This window comes from Myxine glutinosa, chromosome 2 (genome assembly GCF_964187855.1).
Source record: "Myxine glutinosa chromosome 2, kmMyxGlut1.1, whole genome shotgun sequence".
NCBI lineage: Eukaryota > Metazoa > Chordata > Myxini > Myxiniformes > Myxinidae > Myxine > Myxine glutinosa.
This window is the reverse complement of record NC_136262.1, coordinates 221959021-221982745: the sequence shown is the minus strand read 5'-3', so window position 1 is coordinate 221982745 and position 23725 is coordinate 221959021. Positions and strand designations below refer to the sequence as shown.

The window sequence follows — 23725 nt, the reverse complement described above, 5'->3', positions numbered from 1 at the left end:
CAGCTTTTAAAATACAGCGCAAGAAAAGGCCGCCATAAACCGGAGATAAACTAATCCATGGACAGACACCATGGTTCACAATATATATACATAGGATTGTAAATGTATAAAGATAAATGATTTTACAACAAGGATGCATCACAATCACAATGCAACATTTTGAAAGATAAATGATCTAACCTCAGTTAAACTTTGCCCTCAGGATGCATCACAAGTTTCAAAATATTTACTTCTATATGGTGCTCAATGCTTATAAACACCCAGCAAACAAACATTGAACCGGTTTCTGATGATGAGCGATCTCTATGTAATAGCTCTTTACTTCGGATCAGCATCAAAACCTGTAAGTGCCACTTGAAGATTATGATTGCCATCAATGTTGGTAAGTCCTGGAAAACAGAGTTGAACTTCTTGCAACACAAATATGACTCCGAGTATTCAATATTTCGTAAACCACAACACATATTTCAAGTACCGTACCGTACCATAACATAAGTTTGTAGAAAATCTTTCATTCCTATTTTCATTGAACGATCTTCAAACCAATATTTAGAGCTTTTTTCACCATTTCATTTGGCATTTTCTTTAATCAACGAAGAAATCTATTTCTCACTAGTGAACACACCACGAAAGATGAAAATTTAATTGACCATGTAATGTGTAATGAGATCTCTATGAAGCTGCAGGTATATCATCACTGAAAACTCACTTGTGGAATGATACAACCAAGGTATTGTGTGGGGGAAAGTAAAACCATTTTGTTGCTGGCTACTCACATTACCAAGTCATTGTAGTCTTTAGTTCACCTGGAACGAAGTTCAGGGGAGCTTATGCGATGGCGCGTTGTCAGTCCGTCCGTCCATAAAAACCACGAGCCAAGAAGAAGAGGAAATGTCTGGACATGACCGTTCGTTATTGAGGCCAGGACTCAAGAGGACGAAGAAGAGAGGAGAGAGAAAATGTCGGGCAAAGCGTTCCTTTATACTCAAGGCTCTGACGTCATCTCCTGACGTCTCCGTGTCTGCTCCTATTGGCGAGTGCCATCTTAGCAGTCCTTACTTGAACCAAATTCTGGACCAATCACTGCTCTTTGGGGCGTGGCCTCACGGACCTCCTGTGCATGTGTGCTCACCAGTTCGGTGTTATCAGCGGTAGTGCTCAATGTCCTGCTTCCCGTTGGTTTTTATTTAGTGTGGTAAATGCGCGATTTCCTGGCTATGTGTGTGTGCTGCATGTGTCATAAGGAACAGAGGAAAAATAACAGAGGCCATTACATGCAGAGGATTTACCATTAATCCCAAACTAATTAACATAACCGCACTCCTCGTGATGGGAATGAAGATACACTCTTCTACGACATACGGTCTACCGGATCTCTACTTATGATACATGAGGGTTTCTTCTTCATGACAGTCGGATTACACTACCTATGCAATTCTACCTCGACTATGGTATTGCCCACTCCCCACAAACGTAACAGTATGTATGGTCTAATGTAATTTATACACCTACTCATGTTCTGTGTGGACAAATAAACAGATAAATGGACCCAAATACAATACCCTCTCTTCTGACAAGGGTAACAGGCTACACAAGATGCAAAACAAAATGGTAAGGTTCATACTGGACAAGACCCCATGGACACACCTATGGTAGATATAACTAGAATGGCACTCAGTAGAGAGCATGCCTCCGCCTGGTTGGCCATATCACTCAATGGTGAAGCATCACTTAAAAAATTATACGAGCTGGATCCGGATCTGGATCTTCACCAAAATCGAATCTTTTTGTCCTTGTCACACACACAACCGGTCCACCAAGTTTCGTCCAAATCCGTCCACAACCTTTTAAGATATCCTGCTATGTATAGTTTTTGTCCCTATCTCCCAATGGTGAAGAATCACTTTTAAAATTCTACTAGCCGGATCTGGATATTCACCAAAATCTAATGATTTCAACCTTGGCACATACTCAATATCTCCGCCAAATTTCATTTGAATCTGTCCACAACTTTTTGAGATATTTTGTTCACAGACAAACGGACGGGTGAAAACATTGTCCTATGGATGGCTCTATTAAGACAGAGCATCCACGGATAGCTAATCAAGCTTTAATGAGGCATTCACTTCAATCAATGGCAGACGATACGCGAGGGGGGGGGGGGGGGGCGTTGGGGGAGAATGCCGACTTACCTGAGTGGCCTCGGCGATGTCTTCACCCTTTGAATAGGAACTCACAGAAACGGAATTTATGTAAAAAAGTAAACGCGGCTTTATTGCCAGACTCCGAGAACAAAGAAACGCGCCGGTAAAAACTGAACGCCTATATCGGGACGTCCCCATGTGAAGAATCAGCTCTTCGTTTGCAAAAGAAGTCCACAATAGCCTGAAATGACGCGGCTTTATTAAAAACCAACTTATACAGATCCGGAAGAAGCCTAGACATCTACAGCAAGAGCCAGTCTCATGCCACGTCAAGCCTTCCTGAAAACACATTGATTCCCCGTCCATTTATATAGGGACACGTTTTATCAGGAAATCTCCGAGGGAACAAACAACACTGGGAGAGGTTCCTCCCCGGTGGGCCAAGCCCCCACCGTCATCCGCTCTGTCATTCGGGGGAGTCAGCCCTTCCTTATCATTCGGACCAAATGTTTCTCTGGGCTCCGAGAAAACAGAAATGTAACTCACAAAGAGAAGAGTGTATGCTTGGCCAAACAAACCCATATATTTTATGGGTTTGTTTACATGAGTAATTCAAAGCATGTTTATACAGAGTCATGCGTTGCTGTGATTAAAACAAAATATATATGGTTAATGATAGGTTTATGTCTGCACTCTAAACATTCTACTCGCGTTACACAAAATCACGCGCATGTGGGCGTGGTTTCACGACCGGCCTTATCTAGCCTCGAAAAAGCACACGTATACAATTTGTCCAGCATGACCTCAGCGAGCAAAACTAAAACGAAGCAAAAACCCTTTATTAACTTTATGAAAATAGCATTTTTAGACAACATTTAAATCATAACACATTAGCAACCAACGTCTATAACTGAACTTTAGGCAATAACAAATCTACTACTTGACATTCCTTCCTCTTGTCTCGTCGAGACAAAGTATCTTAAGAGACAACGTGCCACATCGGGCTTTATTGAAAAATAATTGTGTAATGCGGGTATTGAAAAAATAATTGTGTAATGCGGGTATCTCCCAAGGGCATATCGTGCGCCCAAGGCGCCTCGCCCGTGCATTTGGCGAACGTGTCGTGTGGTGCGTGCTCGGAGCCTGAGGGCTCAGAACATGAAAGTCCATTAACGTTTCGGATCCACAACGAAGGTGTCTGGTCCAGATGAGGTTCTGCTCCGCCAGAGGGCCACCACCTCCCCTGCGGAACTTGCTCCCCCCACCCTTTGCAGACCCAGTCCTTGCAGATCTTCGAAGTTAATCAACGATCATGCCCATGAGGTCCCTCACGTGCTGCTGTTCTGGGGAATACATAGTATTGTCAGTATCTTGTGTCTCAATTTCCTGGTCAGGGTACAGAGCGTAAAAATCCGATTCACTTGAAGCATTTGAACTTAATACATATGAAGCAAAGAGAGGAACTTCCTTTATGTCAAAGTCTCCCTTGGGCGCCTGGTCGGCTTGCGGGTCTAGGATATCCACGTCGGGTCCCTCGACCGCCAGACCCAGTGTCGCAATCAGATCCATAGTTGGGTCGGAAGGGGGCGTGCAGCTGTCCGCTTGTAATACATAAGCAGCGTTAGCCAGTACACGCAAGGGGTTTATAGCACAAGTATCACAGTCATCACATACACCGTTACAGGCAGCAGCCAGTTCCCACATGGGATCCGCACAAGTATCACAGTCATTACAAAATTCAATGCAATTTTCTGGAGCGCCGGTCGCAACTGCCTTGTTGAAGGACCCGTTCAGGTCGACGGCCTCTGTGGTCAGAGCCATAGTCGTTGTCGGCGGCTTTTTCACTTTCCATCCTGTAAAATACTTTCTCATACAGAGGAGGACTAGAGATTTCATTAGTGCCCCCCAAATTACTACCCCGATTATCACAGCCAGTGCGGTCAATAACCACTTCACTATGGTGCCCGTCCATCCCTGGAACCAGTCAGTGAGCCAGCTAAATGTATAAGAATTTTCGCGCGCGATCCGATCGATCGTCAGGGCGTGGCTAGTTTCCCTTAGTCTCACTATTGCGGCTGACACTCCTTCAGATGGATCGGGTATGTAAGTGCAACATTTTCCCTCTATAATTCCGCATACCCCTCCTTTCTCTGCCAGGAGCATGTCCAAAGCCACCCGATTCTGCATCACCATTGTACGCATGTGAATTACCGTGTCCAATAGTATGTCATGAGCCGTAGCGGTGTCGTTTGCCACCTTTTCTAGGGTCAAAGCCAATTTGTCTATTCGGAAACTATCCATGACTGTGCCCGCTCCTGGGAAGAAGAAACCAAACACCTTTTCCCATAGACTCCCGTGTAGTTTAGTGGTTCCATCTTCGTTCATGACTGACCTCTTATAACGCCTGTCCAAGGACTTTGGGTCTAGCTCATCCAGTATCTCAACGTCAGGAAGGACTGAACCCAGATAACATGTGCCCCCCCAATTATTTGGTAAATAGGGGTAAGCCTTGTCGCCGCATATAAACATTGTCCCATGGGGTGGGACCAGGTGGGTGGATAAGCACTGGAGTCCCTTTACCACCCCATTAATCCTACTAACCCCCCTAGAGAATGTTATAGCCGTTATGTTGTGGTTGTGTTTATCTTGCAGTACTATTCGTAATGTAATCCCCGAGCTCCCTTGTCCCAGCTTCCCGGGGAGAGTGTAGGCGCATTCTGATTCTCCCATACGCAAGTGGCCGGAACCCTGGAGGCAGACCTTCCCTTTCTGTGGTTTGACCCAGACGGGGGCAGGCCTCTCGGCCACATGGGCAATCATTGACGGGCGATAATTAAATTGTCGATTGCAACTCTTGCCGTTGTCAACCCCTTCTCTTTCCAGCGTGGTGACTAAACATGGGGAATCGATAGGTTGTGAGCAGAGGTCATTGAGGGACAGAGGTAGCACTATCATGTGTATTCCTGTGGTGCCTGCTTGGGGAAAGCGCATGCACGACCAGCAGTGTGTCCTATTTTGAATTGTTGCCACCTCCCTGGCCACTTTCCAATATGTGTTTTCACCCTTCTTTGGGGCCTTATTCTGGGGTTGTGGCGTGAGTATGTATTCGATGCATGGTATGTAGTTCTTTTCGCCACCGGCCGCGCCAGGGGTCCAGACGCTGCACCGGACCTGCATGGTCATGTCTTTCCCTAGGCGTGTGCGTGTTTGTAGCTTAAAATCAGGGGTTCCCCATTGGTATCCTGGTTGGGCCAAGGTCTTAATGCTAGCTTGCCCGTCTTCCCGGAACTCTCGTTGCTTTTGTAGTACCATGCCAACGCGTCCAGGCCCTGCCGACAGTGCTAGCCAATTTATGTTCACCCAATTTGTGTGCAGGGCTTTCTGTTCGAAACATGGTAGTGATACTCTTTGTCCCCATGTTACGGTGAGGTGTCGGGTTTCGTTTTCGCATCTATTGGAATCGGAGTTTCCCCTAGCTGCTGTCGCTATCAATAGTATTGTACCTATGATTAGGCCCATCCTTACTGTGGTTGCTGTGGTGTAGTGTCTGGTGCTTGTATGGCCAACTTACAGTGCGTGGCGTGGATCCACGAGGTCTTGCCCTCGCAAAAGACTGCCGTTGGTGTAGTCAGCAACACCTGGACTGGTCCCTTCCACCTTGGTTCCAAGGCGTTCTTGCAGGTGAAGTGCTCAACGAACACCTGGTCTTTTTCCTCTGGTGGAACACCTGGTCCACAAGTCTCCTGGGAGCGCCTGGTCTACAGGTCTCCAATTCATAGATTCAATTCATTCAATTCATAGTTTCATAGAACACCTTTTCTCCAATTTCCTAATCCACTTTTTTTCAAGTGGATCCAATTTTATCCAATATTCAATTTTTTAAATTCAATCCCATTTAATCCAGTCCAATTCAAATTAAATTCAATCCTTCTCTCAGCATCCCATTACCTGTTTCCAACATCAATGCGAGAGTTTCAACTAGAATTAACACAAACAAACCACCATTAACCTCCATTAACACAAACAAACCACCATTAACCTCCATTAACACACACAAACCACCATTAACCTCCATTAACCTCCCCCTATTATTTATTTATTTTCACGAATAAACAAATAATAGAAATAACCTGGTCTACTTCCAATTTCAATTCTGGTCAGTTCTGGTGTCTGGTCACACACAATGTTTTCCTCACCCACTGTGATTCGCTCAAAATAGATTCTCACTGTTATGTCTGAAATTCGTCTCATGAAAACCCATTCAAGAGTCCGGTGTGACAGACAGCCAAACACATAGACACGCCGAAGACCCCAGGGTACCCATCAAACTAGCTTGTCCGCAGATCCACAACACAGCGAAACATGTAACTTTACTAAAATAATCACTTACTCATAACTAATACTCATAATAACTCATAATTACTTATGTAATTACTCATACCAATACTTACTTAAAATAATGTAATATCCCAATCTTCACCCCCTATGCAAATCGAAGCACCCCGGACGATCCACAACCAATATCAACCACTGTAGCCGTCTTCCCGACTCCAGGCAGCCGCACACAGCCACATACATCTCCATCCACGTCACACAAGACAACAGCCAACGAGTGTGTCCACCACACAGAAACCTTTGGCAATGCAACAACCGAACTCCCAGACAACCAACAACAAAACCCAATCCATCTCCATGGCTCATCAAGCAGTTCCAACTTAATCCAGCTTCACATACCGATTTCCCCAAAAACTCGTGAAACTTCACCCCCATTTTGGAAAAACCCTGGACTAAACCCTGACACCCTAAATAACTTCAGACTCATCTCCAATCTACCCTTTCTGTCAAAAGTTTTGGAACGTGCTGTGGCCACTCAACTCAAACATCACCACTCTGCCAATAACCAGTATGAAACATCCCAATCCGGATTCTGCTCCAGCCACAGTACTGAAACTGCTCTCCTCAAAATCACCAGCGACCTTTTCTCTCCTCTGATGCCGGCAACCTCAACATTTTCATCCTCCTCACCTCAACGCCTCCTTTGACATCATCAATCACACCATCCTCCTCACCCTGTTTAGACCAGCTTGTGCCTATTAAACCCAAATTAGTTCACCCCCAAGCCTACAAGGACCACCTACAGCACTGCAAAGATGTCCTCTACTCCACCTACTACCCTCAAATTATCCACTCTGGCTCCGGAATCCCAAAAGCACTCTTCTCTACAATAAACAAACTAAATAAACAAACTTTACAACGTGAACAAACTCCTCAGCGCCCTGGATACCGCCACCTGTCATTCAGAGTAGACAACAGCATCTCCTTTCTGGCTTTCAGCATCTCCTTTCTCCTTTCTGGCATCCAAATGAAATTCTGGCTTCAAATCAACTTCCTCGAACTTAACTATGATAAATCTAAATTAATCTTCGTTTGCCCACAACCACTCACCAAATTCACCCATAACTTTGCCCCCAACATCGATGGTCATTTGAACACAAATTGAACAAAATTAATCGAACAAAACACTTCCATTAACTCGACATTCTTTTCACAGCACAAAGTTCACTTGAACATCTTTTTCCTGGATACTCCCTCTTTATTTTTATACCATACCATGCTTCTCCACTTGCAACCCAAATATTTTCCATGAAATAAATAAAATGAATTCTATGAATCTTCTCATTATTCGAAAGTTTACAAAATGTCCCAAATCTGTATATTATTTTCTACTGTGGTTATATTAAACCATTATTTTACAAAATCCAACTTTCAATAAACTGAAAAATGCTTCGCCATGGAATAGTCCACCACTCATATAAATAATCATAAGAGTTCTGCGAAACATCTCCATCTTTAAAAATTAGCCAACCAAATTTAAACCACATGTTTTCCCCCCAAAAAACAAGTCACATTCTTTGTATATTGCCAACATTGTTCATCGTTTAAGTATCATCCAGAACTAAATTTTTATAAACCATCAACTTGTAGATGCATTTATTTATATCCCATTAACCCAAGAACTCTCAATTGCTTGGTTATATTTTAGTAATGTCATATATCCATATTTCTTTCCAAAATGTTCCTGATATACACATTAATCCCATCTGTCTTTGTTTCCAGATGAACTCAAATCAGGAAATCAACACAAATCCTTATTACCTCCAATCAATCACACTGCACATCATTCCCCGTCCTTGATGGATAATTTTACATCCAGATGGGCACAGCATCCCATTTTTGGCGACCCAGCCCTGAAACAAGCCCCTGGACTCCTTGCAGGCTGGACCAAAACCCCTGGACGAGGTTGCATCCCAGTACTGACTCTGCTACCTTTTTGCAAACCACTTCAACTCCATGAATTTTACATGTTTCGTGAACGGAACAAAGCACTCTGTAATCGTCAGATTGAAACTGCCCCAAACCCGTCCATATAAACTCCATTGTTGTCCTGTCCATCTCTCTGTTTGTGGATCCGGTGCAAAGTTACACAAAGTTCCCGTTTACATTTTGTGACTCACAGCTCCTGCCTCCATGGAACAATGACGCCTAAGCACTCAATTAGCCCTCCCAGTACCAAAGACTTACAATCAGACCGACAGACAGACAAATAACAGAGGCATGTCGCCAGCCCCAGCACAGGACATCACCTTTCCGGGCAGGCACAATATAATCCACAGCATCGAAATGCCAATTTCTATCCGGAGCCTCGCAAAGCCAAAATCCATGCATGCGTGCTCCATCATGCAACCCGATCTGTACTCGGTGCGCCCGGCGCCCCCTATAATCAGTGAGTTATAATAACCACAATATCTCTGGCACCCAACTCGTGATACCACAACTTAATCCACGTTACTTGCATCTCTTCATCCTCCCAAATGTCCTCCATTTAACGTGACTCAAATCCATCTCAAATCCCCACAGCTCGATCGAACACGTCACTGTACTCGGCTCGGTTAAATTAAATTCCAAGCGTACTGTACCTGACGCTTCCGGTCGGCACCGGAAGTCTGTTTATTTCTTGAGACCCCTGAATCGGGACATCAACGACAATTACAACGACAAACAGGACTCGATATTCACTGTTCATTAATTACGTACATGATTTTGGTTTTACCCACAATATATGTCCCGATATTCTCTCCAGATTTAAGTTCTATATCCTGTCGTTAAAGCAACACCTCGTAGACTGACTGCCTGTCGTTCTTCCAAGGTTAGTGAATTATCTCTGACCTTTCCCTTGCATATCTCGAACAAAGGTCAACTAAACTTTAAAAGGTCAAACTTCGAATTGGTCAACACAAATGCATCGATGCATCTTCCAGCCGCCACTCCGCACTGTACCTTACTGTATGAACAAGACTTCCTGTTGGAACTTGGCTCCGGAAATTAATTACTCTGTCTTGAAATCGTTTATTTTAGCCATCTTAAATAAATCCATCCATCTATCCATCTTATAAATCCATCTTAAATAAAAATCCATCTTATAAGTCCATCCATCCATATAAATCCATCTTAAATAACGTATTCGTCCTGTGACATTGCCTGGCATATATGTCGCAGCCGGCCACTATTCCGACATGGCTCGTCTGACATGAACGTCCGACATCCAGCAAAGTCGAAATGACCCACAATGCATTTGGGCACACATCCTCCTCTGAGAGTGGGCGAGTTATCGCCGGCACTCTGAGCAAATCTCATACAGCACACCCGTGACTCGCGGCTCGCTCGGCTCTTGCCTGAACACACAATAACTCTACTCTAACTTCCACGGAGCCGCACGGCGGAAACGCAGGTTTGTACCACATTTTAATTAAACGAACATTGCCAGGATTCTCGGATAGACGTTTAATTTCACAACACGCATGACAAAAATCCGATTTAAATTCAGAGATCGCCGATCGACCTGGCACAACCATCTCAACGCGACGACGCCACGCCGCCCCCCCCGTCTTGGCGCGCACCCTCGTGCCTCCGCACGAATCTCAACACTCCCTGCACGCCGCTCTATTCGCGTTCACGGCGGGGTTTACCACCCCTTGGGACATGCAGTCGGCTGTCATAACAGAGAATTGTCAATAAAGAATCTACGACTTGGCATGTAGTGAGCTGTCAGAACATTGAGCTGTCAGAACTCATCCCTAGCTCGTAAACATCGCAAAAAAAACAGGATCTCCGACGCTTGACCTCTCTGACCCAAAATGCACTATATGACACCAATTCCAAAGGTGAGCTGCCTCAGCGATACATCCCACACATACAATCCACAATATCTGCCATTGAATGGACTCTTCAATTCAAGTAAAACACACATATTGATTCGAATTCTGAATTTAGTTCAACAAATTCAGAATCTCCGTCCGACTGCCGCTCGAAAGAAAAAAAACAGCCCATCCTGCAACCATCTCCAAGAAACCGCTTCATATCAACAGTAGATCGACAAGGGCACTCCGGGTGCTTTCCTGACCCGATTTATATCAATTCGCTTCCCAAACAACTCCCAAACAGATGACAGACAAATGCATTGGCCAGATACACACGTCAATTAACATCCCAATATACATTCATTCCTCATTCATATACGAGTGAGTCTCCCATTCTTCGCGCGAAACTCAGATCGACTCAAATCATGCCTTTCTCCAGCCACTCCCAAACAGTCTTTGCTCATTCATGTTACTTCTCTCATTCAAGGAAAAGGATTTTTTGGGACGGGTTGGACGGGGGGTGGGTTGAGGTGAAAAAAGGGAAGGCAGGGCGGGGGGTGTTGGGGTGTTGCCTAGAGCCCCGGGACTGAGCTCAGGTCTTGGGGGGGGTGGGGGGTCCTTTTGCACGGCCCAATTCTGCGGCTGTGGAGGGGGCCCTTGTATGTTCCAGTTTTGGGGAGGGGGCCCTTGTGGGTTCCAAATTTTGGGGAGGGGGCCCTTATGGATTCCTGGGCAATCATTTGCAACATGTCGTCCTTTACATCGGCCTTCTTATCGTCGCCCATGTCCCACTGCTCGGCCGCTTCATCTAATTGGTCGGTTAGCCTTAGTGCGATGTGTACCCCGGCCAACAACAGGTCGACCAGGGCCCCCCAATCGTCGAGGGTCTGGGCCGGGGTTGGTGCTACATTCGGCCAGCGTGCGTGTACTTTGGCCTGGTCCCACACCCGCACTGGCAATACAGCCTCTCCCATGTGGCAGACGTCCCGCCAATCTGCGCCTGTATTTTGTATCCACAACCGCATAAATTCTGGTATCTGACCGGGATGTTCAGCCAGCAAGGTTCTCACCCGCTCCTGCATAGCCGCCAAATCTGGTTCTTTCAAATGGTTTTTTAAAGGGACACATCTCGATTGTAGGCTGTGAGTTCTCCGATTCCGTGAGCCCTTCCACTGAGGGGTACAATACAATACTCCTAGCCCTTCTGGGGCCGCGAACCCGCTGTCCGCCCCATTAATTTCTTGTCCTCTAAAAGGATTGCCCGGGCTAAGGTGAACCTGAGGGGCGGCTGGTCTAGTTTTCTGGGGGTCTAACCCCTGGGGGAACAGGGGCGGGGGTGGGAGAGGTGGCGCCTGTAGCCCGGGGACAGGGCTCAGGGCTTGGGGGGGTGGGGGGTCTTGGTCTGGCATCTGGTCCAGCGGCATCACTCGCTGATTTACTTGTTTAACTGCTTACTTAATTGTCCTCTGTCCTGTAGCTTCAATAACCATAGCTGCAATGCTTAAAATTTCAATATTTCAAAAACCATTCCTGTCCTTCTCACCCTGTGGCCACCTGGCCCATTTCCTGTGAGCTTATTTATTTTCTCTTGTCCACCAGATCCTGGCCTGCTTTATCTGGACCTCTGGCCTTCTATCTAAGTTAGCCACAGCCCTTCGTTCCCTGGCATGCAATGGCATACCCCATCTTGTCTCTGGGCTGTTCCTTCCTGGAAAAATCTTGGCCACCTGGCTTCAGCCTATATGGCTGTCCGACCTCATTTTCCCCTCCTGGTGCTAACTGTAACTTTAAGCTTACTGTTAAGTCCTTCCTGGTTTATCCTTACTTGTTTATCCTGGCTTTAACAAAACCACGTCATTCTGAGGCCTAAATGAGCCTTTACTTACAATTTCTGTTCGAGTGCAGACAGCGCGGATGACAGGGAAGCGGACTGAACCCGTTCGAAGAAGCAAGGTACAAATTTGGAAAGATAGCCCTCTGGTATAAAACAATTGCTCACCTTAATCAAATTAGAGTGCCAGCGTCCCGGCCTCGGGACCTTCCTTCTGTCGCCCGGGTTCCGCTTCCCGTCCTCCGCGTCTGTTGACACCCCACTCCTGGTACCATTTTGTGAAGAATCAGCTCTTCGTTTGCAAAAGAAGTCCACAATAGCCTGAAATGACGCGGCTTTATTAAAAACCAACTTATACAGATCCGGAAGAAGCCTAGACATCTACAGCAAGAGCCAGTCTCATGCCACGTCAAGCCTTCCTGAAAACACATTGATTCCCCGTCCATTTATATAGGGACACGTTTTATCAGGAAATCTCCGAGGGAACAAACAACACTGGGAGAGGTTCCTCCCCGGTGGGCCAAGCCCCCACCGTCATCCGCTCTGTCATTCGGGGGAGTCAGCCCTTCCTTATCATTCGGACCAAATGTTTCTCTGGGCTCCGAGAAAACAGAAATGTAACTCACAAAGAGAAGAGTGTATGCTTGGCCAAACAAACCCATATATTTTATGGGTTTGTTTACATGAGTAATTCAAAGCATGTTTATACAGAGTCATGCGTTGCTGTGATTAAAACAAAATATATATGGTTAACGATAGGTTTATGTCTGCACTCTAAACATTCTACTCGCGTTACACAAAATCACGCGCATGTGGGCGTGGTTTCACGACCGGCCTTATCTAGCCTCGAAAAAGCACACGTATACAATTTGTCCAGCATGACCTCAGCGAGCAAAACTAAAACGAAGCAAAAACCCTTTATTAACTTTATGAAAATAGCATTTTTAGACAACATTTAAATCATAACACATTAGCAACCAACGTCTATAACTGAACTTTAGGCAATAACAAATCTACTACTTGACACCCACACCTCACTTCAGATACAAGACAAATGGTAGGATAAATAAAATAAATCGTTATGTTTGTGGGTGTGGGCTTATCTCCGTCTAGCTCAGGTGTATCAGGAATCGTTAGGCCGTCCAGGCTCCGGTGTTGGCATGAAGCAGGCCTCCCCGCACACCAGGCCTCGAGGCGTCCCCGCCCGCGCTCCTCCACGCCAACGCACGCCGCCGTGCGGCAAGCCTTGTCTGCACGCTCGGTCCCGTACGCAAATGCAGGCAAGGAGGATCACCGACGCTCCACCGTCCGTCGTCGCCCAACAAGCCAAGGTCCAAACGGGAAGAGGTCCAACACACGGAAAGAAAGGAAGAGGAATAGTACGTCTAGGGCAAACAGGAGCTCCAAGCGCAAGATACAGTTCCAACGAGAGGGCAGAGGGAGAGGGCAAAATGCTGGTGAGCCAGGCGTTTTTCCAATCGTCCCCTCACGTCAGCTCTCTTCCCCTCCAACCAGTGCGTCGCCTCTTGGTCATCTTCTGCATCCTCCGCACTGATTGGCCAAGCGCTTCGTGCCTTTGGTGTTTGTGTCATCGGTCGGTGGCCAATCAGTGTGGCACGTCCTTCACCTTCTTTACTCCAATCATGGAGAAGCTTCCTGCCCAGTGCCCCTCCCCTGACCAATCACAGTCCTTTGGGGCGTGGCTATTTCCTGCCTGTTCGTTGTTTGCCTGCCATGCCGCCGTAGTGTGCGGTCGCTTCCGGTCTGTTCTTCCAGTCAGGTTTTATTATGAGAGGGAAGTTAATTAGTGTGTATGCGCTAATGGGCCTATAATGTATATGGGTGTGTTGCCATACGGGACACCGGAATGATCACAGAGGGGACGACACACCGGGGAATTAGCATAAACCCTAGAACTACTTAACATGCCCAGCCCCCTCGTGGTGGGGACACATATCCAACTTATCCGACATCTGGGCTACACAGAACTTATTACATCGAGATTCTTTAGCATGACAATCGAAGCACCTACCTATGCAGATCTACCTGAATCTATATATCCCCCTACCCAAAATTCACAACAATATGAATTTGTCCACAACTTGAATTTGTCCACCTTTGGTGGCGGAGGTAATAAGAACACACTCAGTACAGAGCATACCTCTGTGCCAGGCTGAACAGTTTACCTTTTGTATCCCACTGATGGGCCAGATCTGGATTCGGACCTGAACAAAAATGGAATCGCCTTGTTCTTTTCAACTCCCCCAACTCATCCACAACTTTTTGAGATGAAGAATCACATTAGAAATTGTTTTAAATGTAAAAACTTTCTCGTATCTCGATTCGGATCTTCACCAAATTTGAATCGGTTCTTGTCACCCACCCAACTTGTCCACGTAGTTTAAAGAGAATCCGTCCATAACATTTTGAGATATTCGACTTGTAGGCAGACAAACAAACAGAGGTGAACACATATAACCTCTGTCCACCTTCGGTGGCCGAGGTAATGAAGGTTTTTGTTGATGTCGATCAGGTATGTCATGTGCACCTCAATTGTTTCTGAAAACGGAGTAAAATAACAGCATTTCTGGGTTAATGATTTCACAATCATGTACAGATTTTGGGCTCCCCATTCCATATTGACGTATTGTGGTGTTGTGCATAGAGGTACGCTAGAGGGGGCGTGGTCAATAGGAGGAGGAGTTCTGGGTAAAGGTCGGAGCATGGAGAGGATTGGAACGGGACGTGCGTCCGATGTTGGATTGAATAAAACCGTTGGACCTTACCGAATTCTTCATTTTTGGAGTACTTTACGACACAACACGTATAAAATCTGACCGTGTAATGACCTGTCCTTCATTATTGGTTCTGGTGAAAGGTGTATGTCATCAGCCAAGTACATTCTCTGCAGTATCTTTTTACTGCTGCACACCTTCATGGCTGTTTGTATTGGTGATGGATCAAGGTGTTTTATAACAGAACTAATCACGATATAATTACGTGCATTTACCGATTCTGCACAATTAATCATATAAATATGTTACAAGGCAAGAAGGTTTGTTTTAGGAAAGCAGGGAAAATGAAAAAGCAAGACTGATAGCCTAACAACAGCATAGTCTGGCTTTGATTTGCTGAGTGGAGGATCTGCTGTGCCCCTGTCATGTGACCATATCCGCAGCTCTGATTGGTGGACGTTTGTGAGGGACATACATACACATACTCCGGACGGACAGACAAACGCTGTTCCAGACGGCATTTCCCGATGGGCTTCGCCGTAAAAAAACAATTATGGAAACTGAAAACAAAAAGATCATAAAAGGTAAATATTGAGGGAAAAGATACAACTTTAATGGAGTTGTATTCTTCGGACCAACTTTATAAACTGCTGACTCAGGCAAGTTAACGCTCAATGACTACATATAAACAGCAAATGATTTAGCACAGCCTGAAAATTACATGACAGTAATATTCCACTTGAATGTTTAGAGTCGGACCAACTTCATCCACCGCCTATGGTTAAAAATTGGGGCAATGCCACCGAAATCACCTGGTAGAACCAGGGAGCACTAGTTGGTGTGGATTGACCCACAAAATATGTAACAGAGAATAAGGTAAATACCTATTTTGGGGGATCAGACCTGGACCCGCTTTGACCCATAGTTGACCCCCTTAAACTCTCTTTTTTTTTAAATGTTGTGAACAAACTTTGTTAAATCACGGGTGATGAAGGTTGTGGACAAGTTTTATCCAAATTTGGTGTGTAGTTTCGGAGAAGAAGTTCCGAGAGTTCACATACAGCTTGACTCACTGACTGACTGACGGACACCGTACTGCGTACTATGCTAATACAATACCTCACCTGAACAATTTCTGTTCCAGGTGAGCTAAAAAGATGCAGAATTCTGGAAGAATAATTCAACACACAAAAACCTTGTGTATTTGTAGTCCTTTACCTATAGCTAGGTATACATATCTTAAGTGGCTAGAAAGGTTTGCGTAAACCATATTTAAAATATAAACGAACCCCGTGTTGGTTTTTTTTTTTCAGCACCATTATACAAAGTTTAGAGAATCACAGACTTAAATAGTAAACTTCGATCGGACTTGTTTGTGGAGGGAAAAAGCCTAAAAAAAGTGTTTACTAACCTCGTAAAATTAGCAAATATATTTGTTGTTTTTAAGTCCTGCCACATTTCGACAGGATTGTGCAGAGGTAGCTCATTTACCTTTGAGCTATCTCGTCCAAGTTTGAATCTCAGCTATAAACTGTCACTGTTAATTCCCAGGCACGGCGATACATCAAGGCGTGTGCCGTCCCTTTGATTGGTGTTCACCAGGGTGTCCCCTCTGCTCACAGCAATTTGTGTTAAAAATTGCACGGTGTATTTTACAAAGACGTTGCGTTATCGCCGGTACCCTGACCAAATTCTAAATTCTTGCCCAGATCAGCTCAAGTACAGCACCAGGCCTGGTCAGCCGGTCTGCGAGAAGGGACCAATTGAGGCCGTTAACGAGGATCAGGTAGTAGTAGTTAAGTATTGTTACAATATTCTTAATTCTAATTAAGTCCTGCCACAATATTAAACTGGACGCAGAGATTCATATAAAACTGAGTTCAAGTCACAACAGCTTCAACTGGGTTATAAAACACAAAGTTTGGCAATCTTGAATGATGTATGAAAGAGGAAGAACCACTCCTTTCGAGTCTCCAGACGCGTCGGGCTGCTGAGGCAGTTTTCCCTTGGCTAGGGGGAATCCTGGATGGGTCGCCACTCCGACACAGGATACTCGAATGGCTCATTCTTCCCAGAAATCTGGTACTCATTTTGCCAACCTCAGAAGGACGACAGGCTGAGTCAACCCACCTGGTGCTGATTCATTGGAACGACAGGGGCTTAAACTCAAGACCCTAAAATCTTAAGCCAATAAGCCAGGCACCTTAACTATAAAGCCAACACCAGGTTTTATGAACCAAGCACCAAGTTATAAAAAGCATGAGAGTTGTAAACGTTCAGAGTATTAAACACCAAAAATAGTTATCAAAATCCTTCTCTCTACCCCCACTGGCATTTGCACATTATTGGGAGTTGTACACTGCATTAACCTCTGAGATTGAGGCCCAAGAGAAGGACAGAATTGTGGAATCTGGAGGTAGAGTTGTTTTGAGCATCCCACCATGTTCTTCAGCATCCTTGAGAGGTTTGAGGTGTGCGCAATATGGTAAAGGTAAATGAAGTGCAGTAAAATTCCAGGCCATATATATATATATATATATATATGTTTTGGCTAAAAGCATTACCCAAGGAGTTGTATGAATACAAGAAATGTAAATTCATGAAGGAGAGCAGAATGAAGAGAAATCCTTGCAGATATTCTAATGTAGCTCAAGCATGATGGAGGCAACTGGTTCCTTTGAAAATGGAGTGGTTGGCCCGATTTGGCTTAATGAAAATTGCGTAGACTGGTCAATATATCCCCAGGGATGGTGATTTGTCTCACAGGGCAATATGGATGCACAAGAATGTTAACATCCTATAAACAGCCTGACAATAGATCAGCTTGTGTAAGTGCTTCAGTGGCACACCATGTCCATTATTCAGTGTGTCCATTATGTTAAGGGCCCCAGCAATGGGCATCCTCTAACGGTCCCACAGAGATACAATAGGTTTGGGGACGATGCGCGAAGCCGTGTTGTAGAAGTCTCGGCAACTCTGGCAGCAACGTTTGTACCATCGTATGTCTTGACACATGTTGCTTTTGCGGGCAAGCCGACAAAACACCAGCCATTGGTCCTGGGTGCAGGTATCTGAAAGAGTGGCTGCGGCACCAAGAAAGAAAAAGAAAGAACTTTGTTTCAATAAAAACACAATATATTTATCAGGAAGTAAATTTTATGTGCAACGTAGAATCGTTCTTGATTTGATTGGATGAAACTCTTGAGCTGGTGTGGATGTGCACATGTGCGTGTGTGCGTACACATATATGATATACACTGCTTGCCAAAGGTGTTCAACATTTTGTATTTTTCGACTGATGCATAAGGAAACAAAAACTTTGTGCAAATACACCTTTATGAAAAATAAAATGTTATTTAAATAATAAAATTAATAAACAATATGTAGGTGGTGGAAAAGAGAAATGGAAACACCAATGTACAAGGTATGAAAAAGTGTAAAGTCACTTAATAGAGTGTTGGGCCACCCATGTGTGGCCTGTACGGCCTGTATTCGCCGTGGCATAGAGTTCACCAGCATCTGGAATTCTGCAGGAGGGATGCGGCTTTATTCTTCCATGAGAAAGAGAATTAACTCACACATCTTTGATGGAGGTGTAAAACGCTGTCTCAGGTGTCATTCCAGATTATCCAATAAATGCTCGATTGGGTTCAGATCTTGAGAAGGCCATGACGTGTGAATAACATCGGTGTCATGCTCATCAAACCACGTGCTCTGTGGATTGGGAATTGGGGGGGTCTCCTCTTGCAGCCATGCTATCCATAATTGTAGGCAACCAGGCCTGTGCAGCATTTTATATATGACCCTAAGCATGCTGGGATGTTAGTTGCCTCATTAACACATGGGTCACACCTATGTGGAAGCCGTTGCTTGGTGTCCCTCATTTACTCAGGTGTTTCCAATTTTTGTCCACTACCTGTGCCTTGTTATAAACTAATAGTGAGTATTTCCACCCGTTTCATTCAAAACTATTGAAATTATTCTTGGGATACTTTCAAATAATTTTGTTATAAACTTTTGTGGAATGGTGCAACTCTTGTGGAATTGGTGAAATGACAAAACTTTTTTGTACACAGTTACACCGTGTATTGAGTTGTAGTATACTGCAAACAACAACAAAACAACAACAACAGGCATTTCAAGGCCATTTTCCCTGCTAGAGAGAGCGGGGGTTAGCCTTTAGTATACTGAAAAACAGAAAGAAAAAAAGAACAGGTAGGTCGTAGAGAGGATCATGGTTGTAAAGGCATTTCAAGACTTGCACATCAGAATCTCATTTACGTTTGCTTGGAATGACATTGATCCTAATGTTCTTAGGAGAGAATGTCCCAAATTAATAGGGAGGTACCTAGTGTGATTTTAGAATTTTTTGTGGATAAAAATCGAAAGTTGCACGTATTATGAAGCCATTTATTTACTCAGCATTTAATAGAACGGGATAAGTAATGAAGCTATAATTGACAGGTTTGATGTTGTCCCCTAGCAAATGAGAGCCAAAAAAACAAGTATGTCAACATTTTTTTCAACAATTTTAGATTCTTCTTGAAGAAACGATGTGTTAAGTGGAAGAAGCCAAGTCCCAAAAGCTGCTTCTTGCCCAAAAGCGAAAAACGTGTGTTGTCGGTATTACTAGCTCTCCTGGTATTTGACTTGTTTAATTAGGTTTACTCTCCATGAAATGGAGAGTAACCTATTATTATTCCCAAAGTTTTTCTTGTTATTATTTTTCCGCCCTATTTTGCACCTCCGAAAATTGCGGTGCGAGTAAACCGTTCAACACTGCCCGCAGTTTTAAGTGGCAGTTGTAGTTATTCTTATTGTTTTCTTATTGTGATTTGATGATATCAATGAATTTATTCTTATTTGGCCTGGTGAATGCAGAGTGAAAAGGAACCACACAGAGATGCTGTTGCTGGTGCCTGGAGTGCCAAGGCAATTATGCCATGTTACTTAGCACCAGGGCAGCACCTGTGTTTGTCTCGTTAAATCCGTTGTTGTCTCATTTGTCTGCACTCGTAATACCCACTCCCTCCGGGAGCGAAAAATGTGTCGATACCTGCTCCCTTAACCAGCAGTTAAACTACTTGCACAGTTCTCCATGTACAGGTAAAAATCGCAAGTCATCTCCACATTCTTGCATTTGATGGGGAATTATTTTGTGTCCTTGACCTGACCCTGAGTACCCTGTGCAAGTGTACAAAATTTGATGGAGGTTAGCCCAGCTGTTTCCAGTGCTATAATGATCATATATATATACATACATACTGTTGCGTTTTGGGAAACCACAAAAAAGTAATTGCAACCACCACACAGGTCCCTTAGAATAGTTATTTCATAGCAGAGCATTATCTTAGCCCCTTCCCCTTATTTCGGATTAGTATGTCTTTATGCGTTGGGGAAGGGAAAGTCAGGCCCTCCACTCATCTTACTATAATTCACCAAATGTCTGTCCGTTCCCAGGTACTGTAAAAATGGCTGAACCGATCGCAACAAAATTTTGGGTGGATAATCCTGACCCCCTGGAGTAAAATAGGCTATATTGTTTTTCAATGTTTTCCCAATTTCCAATTTTTCACTTTTTCCAAACATGATGGAATAATATTTACCGATATGAACAGTGATGTAGCTTTTATTGAAATTCCACAAATACTGTTTAGATTTTGATGATTTGTGTGTGACATTATTCAACGGATGTTTATATGAATCGTTTAAAATAAAAAAGCCTTCAATTTCTGATATTTTGCCTTGTCATTTGGGCTTCCCAATTGAAGCCCCGCCCCTAGAGTGGGTACCGTTGCTAGTAAGGGATAATTTACCAGGCAGATGCACAAAGATTGCATCCACAGTTGTATTTAAATTATTGAAGAACAGAAGATAGACCAAAGCCCATTGGGATATGCACTAATCAGGGCCCGAGTCCCTTTGAGAGAGGGAGAGCCAGGATACCCTCAAACAGCAGTGACACCCCACTTGCCAGGCCCTGAAAAATGGCCTTACACACGTGTTTTCTCTCTCTCTCTCACTGCCGGGTTCACTTAGCACGTGCCTGCATTATTCTCGCTCTTGGCTTTTAGACTCTGTCGACAGTACTCGTGTGCTCCTTTCCTTTCTTGGTCGGACCCTCTCACAGGCCTCTACATGTGTTACTTACTTACTTTCTCTTTTTCTTTTTCTTTGGGTGTGGCGTCATGGCGGCTGTGAGCAACTGCTCTGTGATGTGGTGAGTCCTTTGTGTGTTTTTCCTCCTCTCCTGCCCTACCCCTCTCTCTCCTTTACCATCCTGTGTGCTTTGGCGTTTTTGTTTTTCATCCTTTTCTGTACCTTTGTCAGAGAGAGACAGAGACAGAGACAGAGACAGAGACACAGAGACACAGAGACACACAGAGACACACAGAGAGAGAGAGAGAGAGAGAGAGAGGAAGAGAAAGAGAAAGAGAAAGAGAAAGAGAAAGAGAAAGAGAAAGAGAAAGAGAAAGAGAAAGAGAAAGAGAAAGAGAAAGAGAAAGAGAAAGAGAAAGAGAAAGAGAAAGAGAAAGAGAACACACGAGAGAGAACACGAGAGAGAACACAGTCCGGTGTTGAGAGGGTCCGAAGCCGGCGGTCTGGTATGGCCACCGGGGGGAGGTCTTTTCTTCACATTGTGGCTCTGTTTTAATGACTTTAGGCTATAGCTGATCTGTTTGTTGGTGTTCGAAAAAACATTGGGTTTTCTCAGTTCTCGGTTACAAACTTATCTTTGGTCGAGTTAGGATGGCGGGCGAACGTTTCCACATTGCTAACGAATAACGCATACTAACGCATACTAACGAATCGCTAACTCGTAAACACGGGCTAGTTTGTGTTCCTCCCAACGAGGTGAAAATTAACGATGTTGAAGCGCGGTGCTACGCGTGCTACTTGTTTAGCAAGGAGGAAGCGGACAACGCGGTAAGTTAAAAGAGTCTTTATTGCAAGAGCTCCACTGTAGCACTGGAGTGCTCCGGGCTGCGCGCCCGGTGTATATCCTGAGGCCACGCCTACCCCTCGGGTGTGGCCGCCGCCCACTTGGTGCGCGGAATGATGCCATCACGCCAGTGAGCTTTCGTGTCCGCCACACGCGCCCCCCCAGAATTCCCGCGCACCTGGAGGGCTAGTTTGCGGGGCAAACGGATGACCTGGCCGAAGCGCCCTCTGGCGACTGGCGGCGTCCGGGCTGCAGGGATGCCAGCTGGGATGCCTCCGGCTGCACCCGGGATGGGTGCAGGACCGGGGGGCGGCATGCCGGCGGGGCTGGGTGGTGCCAGGGGTCCACCCGCAGGGGGGCAGCCTCGACACGGGGGCCGAGCCACCGACGGTGGGTGGTCCACGTCGAGGTGGGCCGGCTTGAGGCGATCCACTGAGACGCGGTCGGGAGTACCGCCGATGTCCAAGGTGAAATGTTTCACCCCGGTCTCCAGCACGCGGAAAGGCCCGTCATACAGGGGCCGCAGTGGTGTCCGGTGGGCGTCGTGCCGGACGAAGATGTACTCCGCGGTGCGAAGCTCCAGGGCGACGTGCGTAGGTGGGTGCCCGTGGTGCGCCGTCGGCACCGGGGCGAACCTCCGGGCGGTCTCCTGCAGCACAGAGCGCTCCTGCGCCGCGGACCATGGTGCCGTGGGGTCGGGGAGGAACTCGCCCGGCACTCGCAGCGGTTGTCCAAAGACCAACTCCGCCGCGGATGCGCGCAAGTCGTCCTTGGGCGCCGTCCGGAGGCCCAGCAGGACCCAGGGGAGCCTGTCGACCCAGCCGCCGTCGCTGAGGGTGGCTCGGAGCGTGGCCTTCAACGAGCGGTTGAACCGCTCGCACAGGCCATTGGCCTGGGGGTGGTAGGCCGTGGTTTGGTGCAGCTGGACCCCGATCCCCCGCGCGACCGCCCCCCAGAGCTCCGAGGTGAACTGAGGGCCGCGGTCGGATGAGATGTCCGAGGGGGCGCCGAACCGGGCGACCCAGGTGGCAACGAACGCCTGCGCGACGTCCGCCGCCGTCGTCGCCGCCAAAGGCACGGCCTCCGGCCACCAGGTGGTGCGGTCCACCATTGTGAGGACATGGGTGAAACCCCGCGAGGGGGGCAGAGGTCCCACCAGGTCCACGTGAACGTGGTCGAACCTACGTTCCGGCACCGTAAACGGGGCCAATGGGGCCTGGGTGTGTAGGTGCACTTTCGCGTGCCAGCACGCGAGGCACGTCCTGATCCAGCCACGGACGGCCTTCCGGAGGCCATGCCAGACAAAGTTGTCGGCGACCAACCTCTGGGAGGCCTTCGTGCCCGGGTGGGACAGGCCGTGGATGGCGTCAAAAACCCGGTGCTGCCAGCCCGCGGGCACGATGGGGCGAGGCTGCCCGAAGGAGACGTCGCACAAGAGGGCCGCGCCGTCGAACGGCACCTCGGTGACGCGGAGGCCTGTGACGGCGGTCCGCAAGGCCTGGATGCCGGGGTCGGCGGCCTGATCTGCCGCCATCCGGGCATAGTTGATGCCGAGGTGGACTGCGTGGGCGACGGACCGGGAAAGGCAATCCGCCACCGGGTTGTCCTTCCCCGTGACGTGCCGGATGTCCATCGTATATTCGGACACGGCCAAGAGGTGACGCTGCTGCCAGGCCGACCACGGCTCGGTGACCTTGCCCATCGCGAATACCAGTGGCTTGTGGTCGACGAAGGCCGTGAACGCACGGCCCTCGAGCAGATGGCGGAAGTGCCTGACCACCAGGTGAAGCCCGAACAACTCGCGGTCGAAGGTACTATCGCGGCGTTCGGGCGGGCGAAGCTGCCGGCTGAAGAACGCCAGCGGTTGCCAGGCA

General features: G+C 46.5%; 1 protein-coding gene across 1 annotated transcript in view; it reads right to left on the bottom strand.

The window, feature by feature from the left end:
* Nucleotides 1-16170: 16170 nt before the first annotated feature.
* Nucleotides 16171-23725, bottom strand: part of LOC144890842 (A disintegrin and metalloproteinase with thrombospondin motifs 19-like) — a 184838-nt gene continuing 177283 nt past the window's right edge. The window contains exon 12 of the mRNA XM_078772701.1: nt 16171-17991. Coding sequence (XP_078628827.1) covers nt 17813-17991 — 179 coding nt within the window. The 3' untranslated portion in view covers nt 16171-17812. The remainder of the gene's footprint in view (nt 17992-23725) is intronic.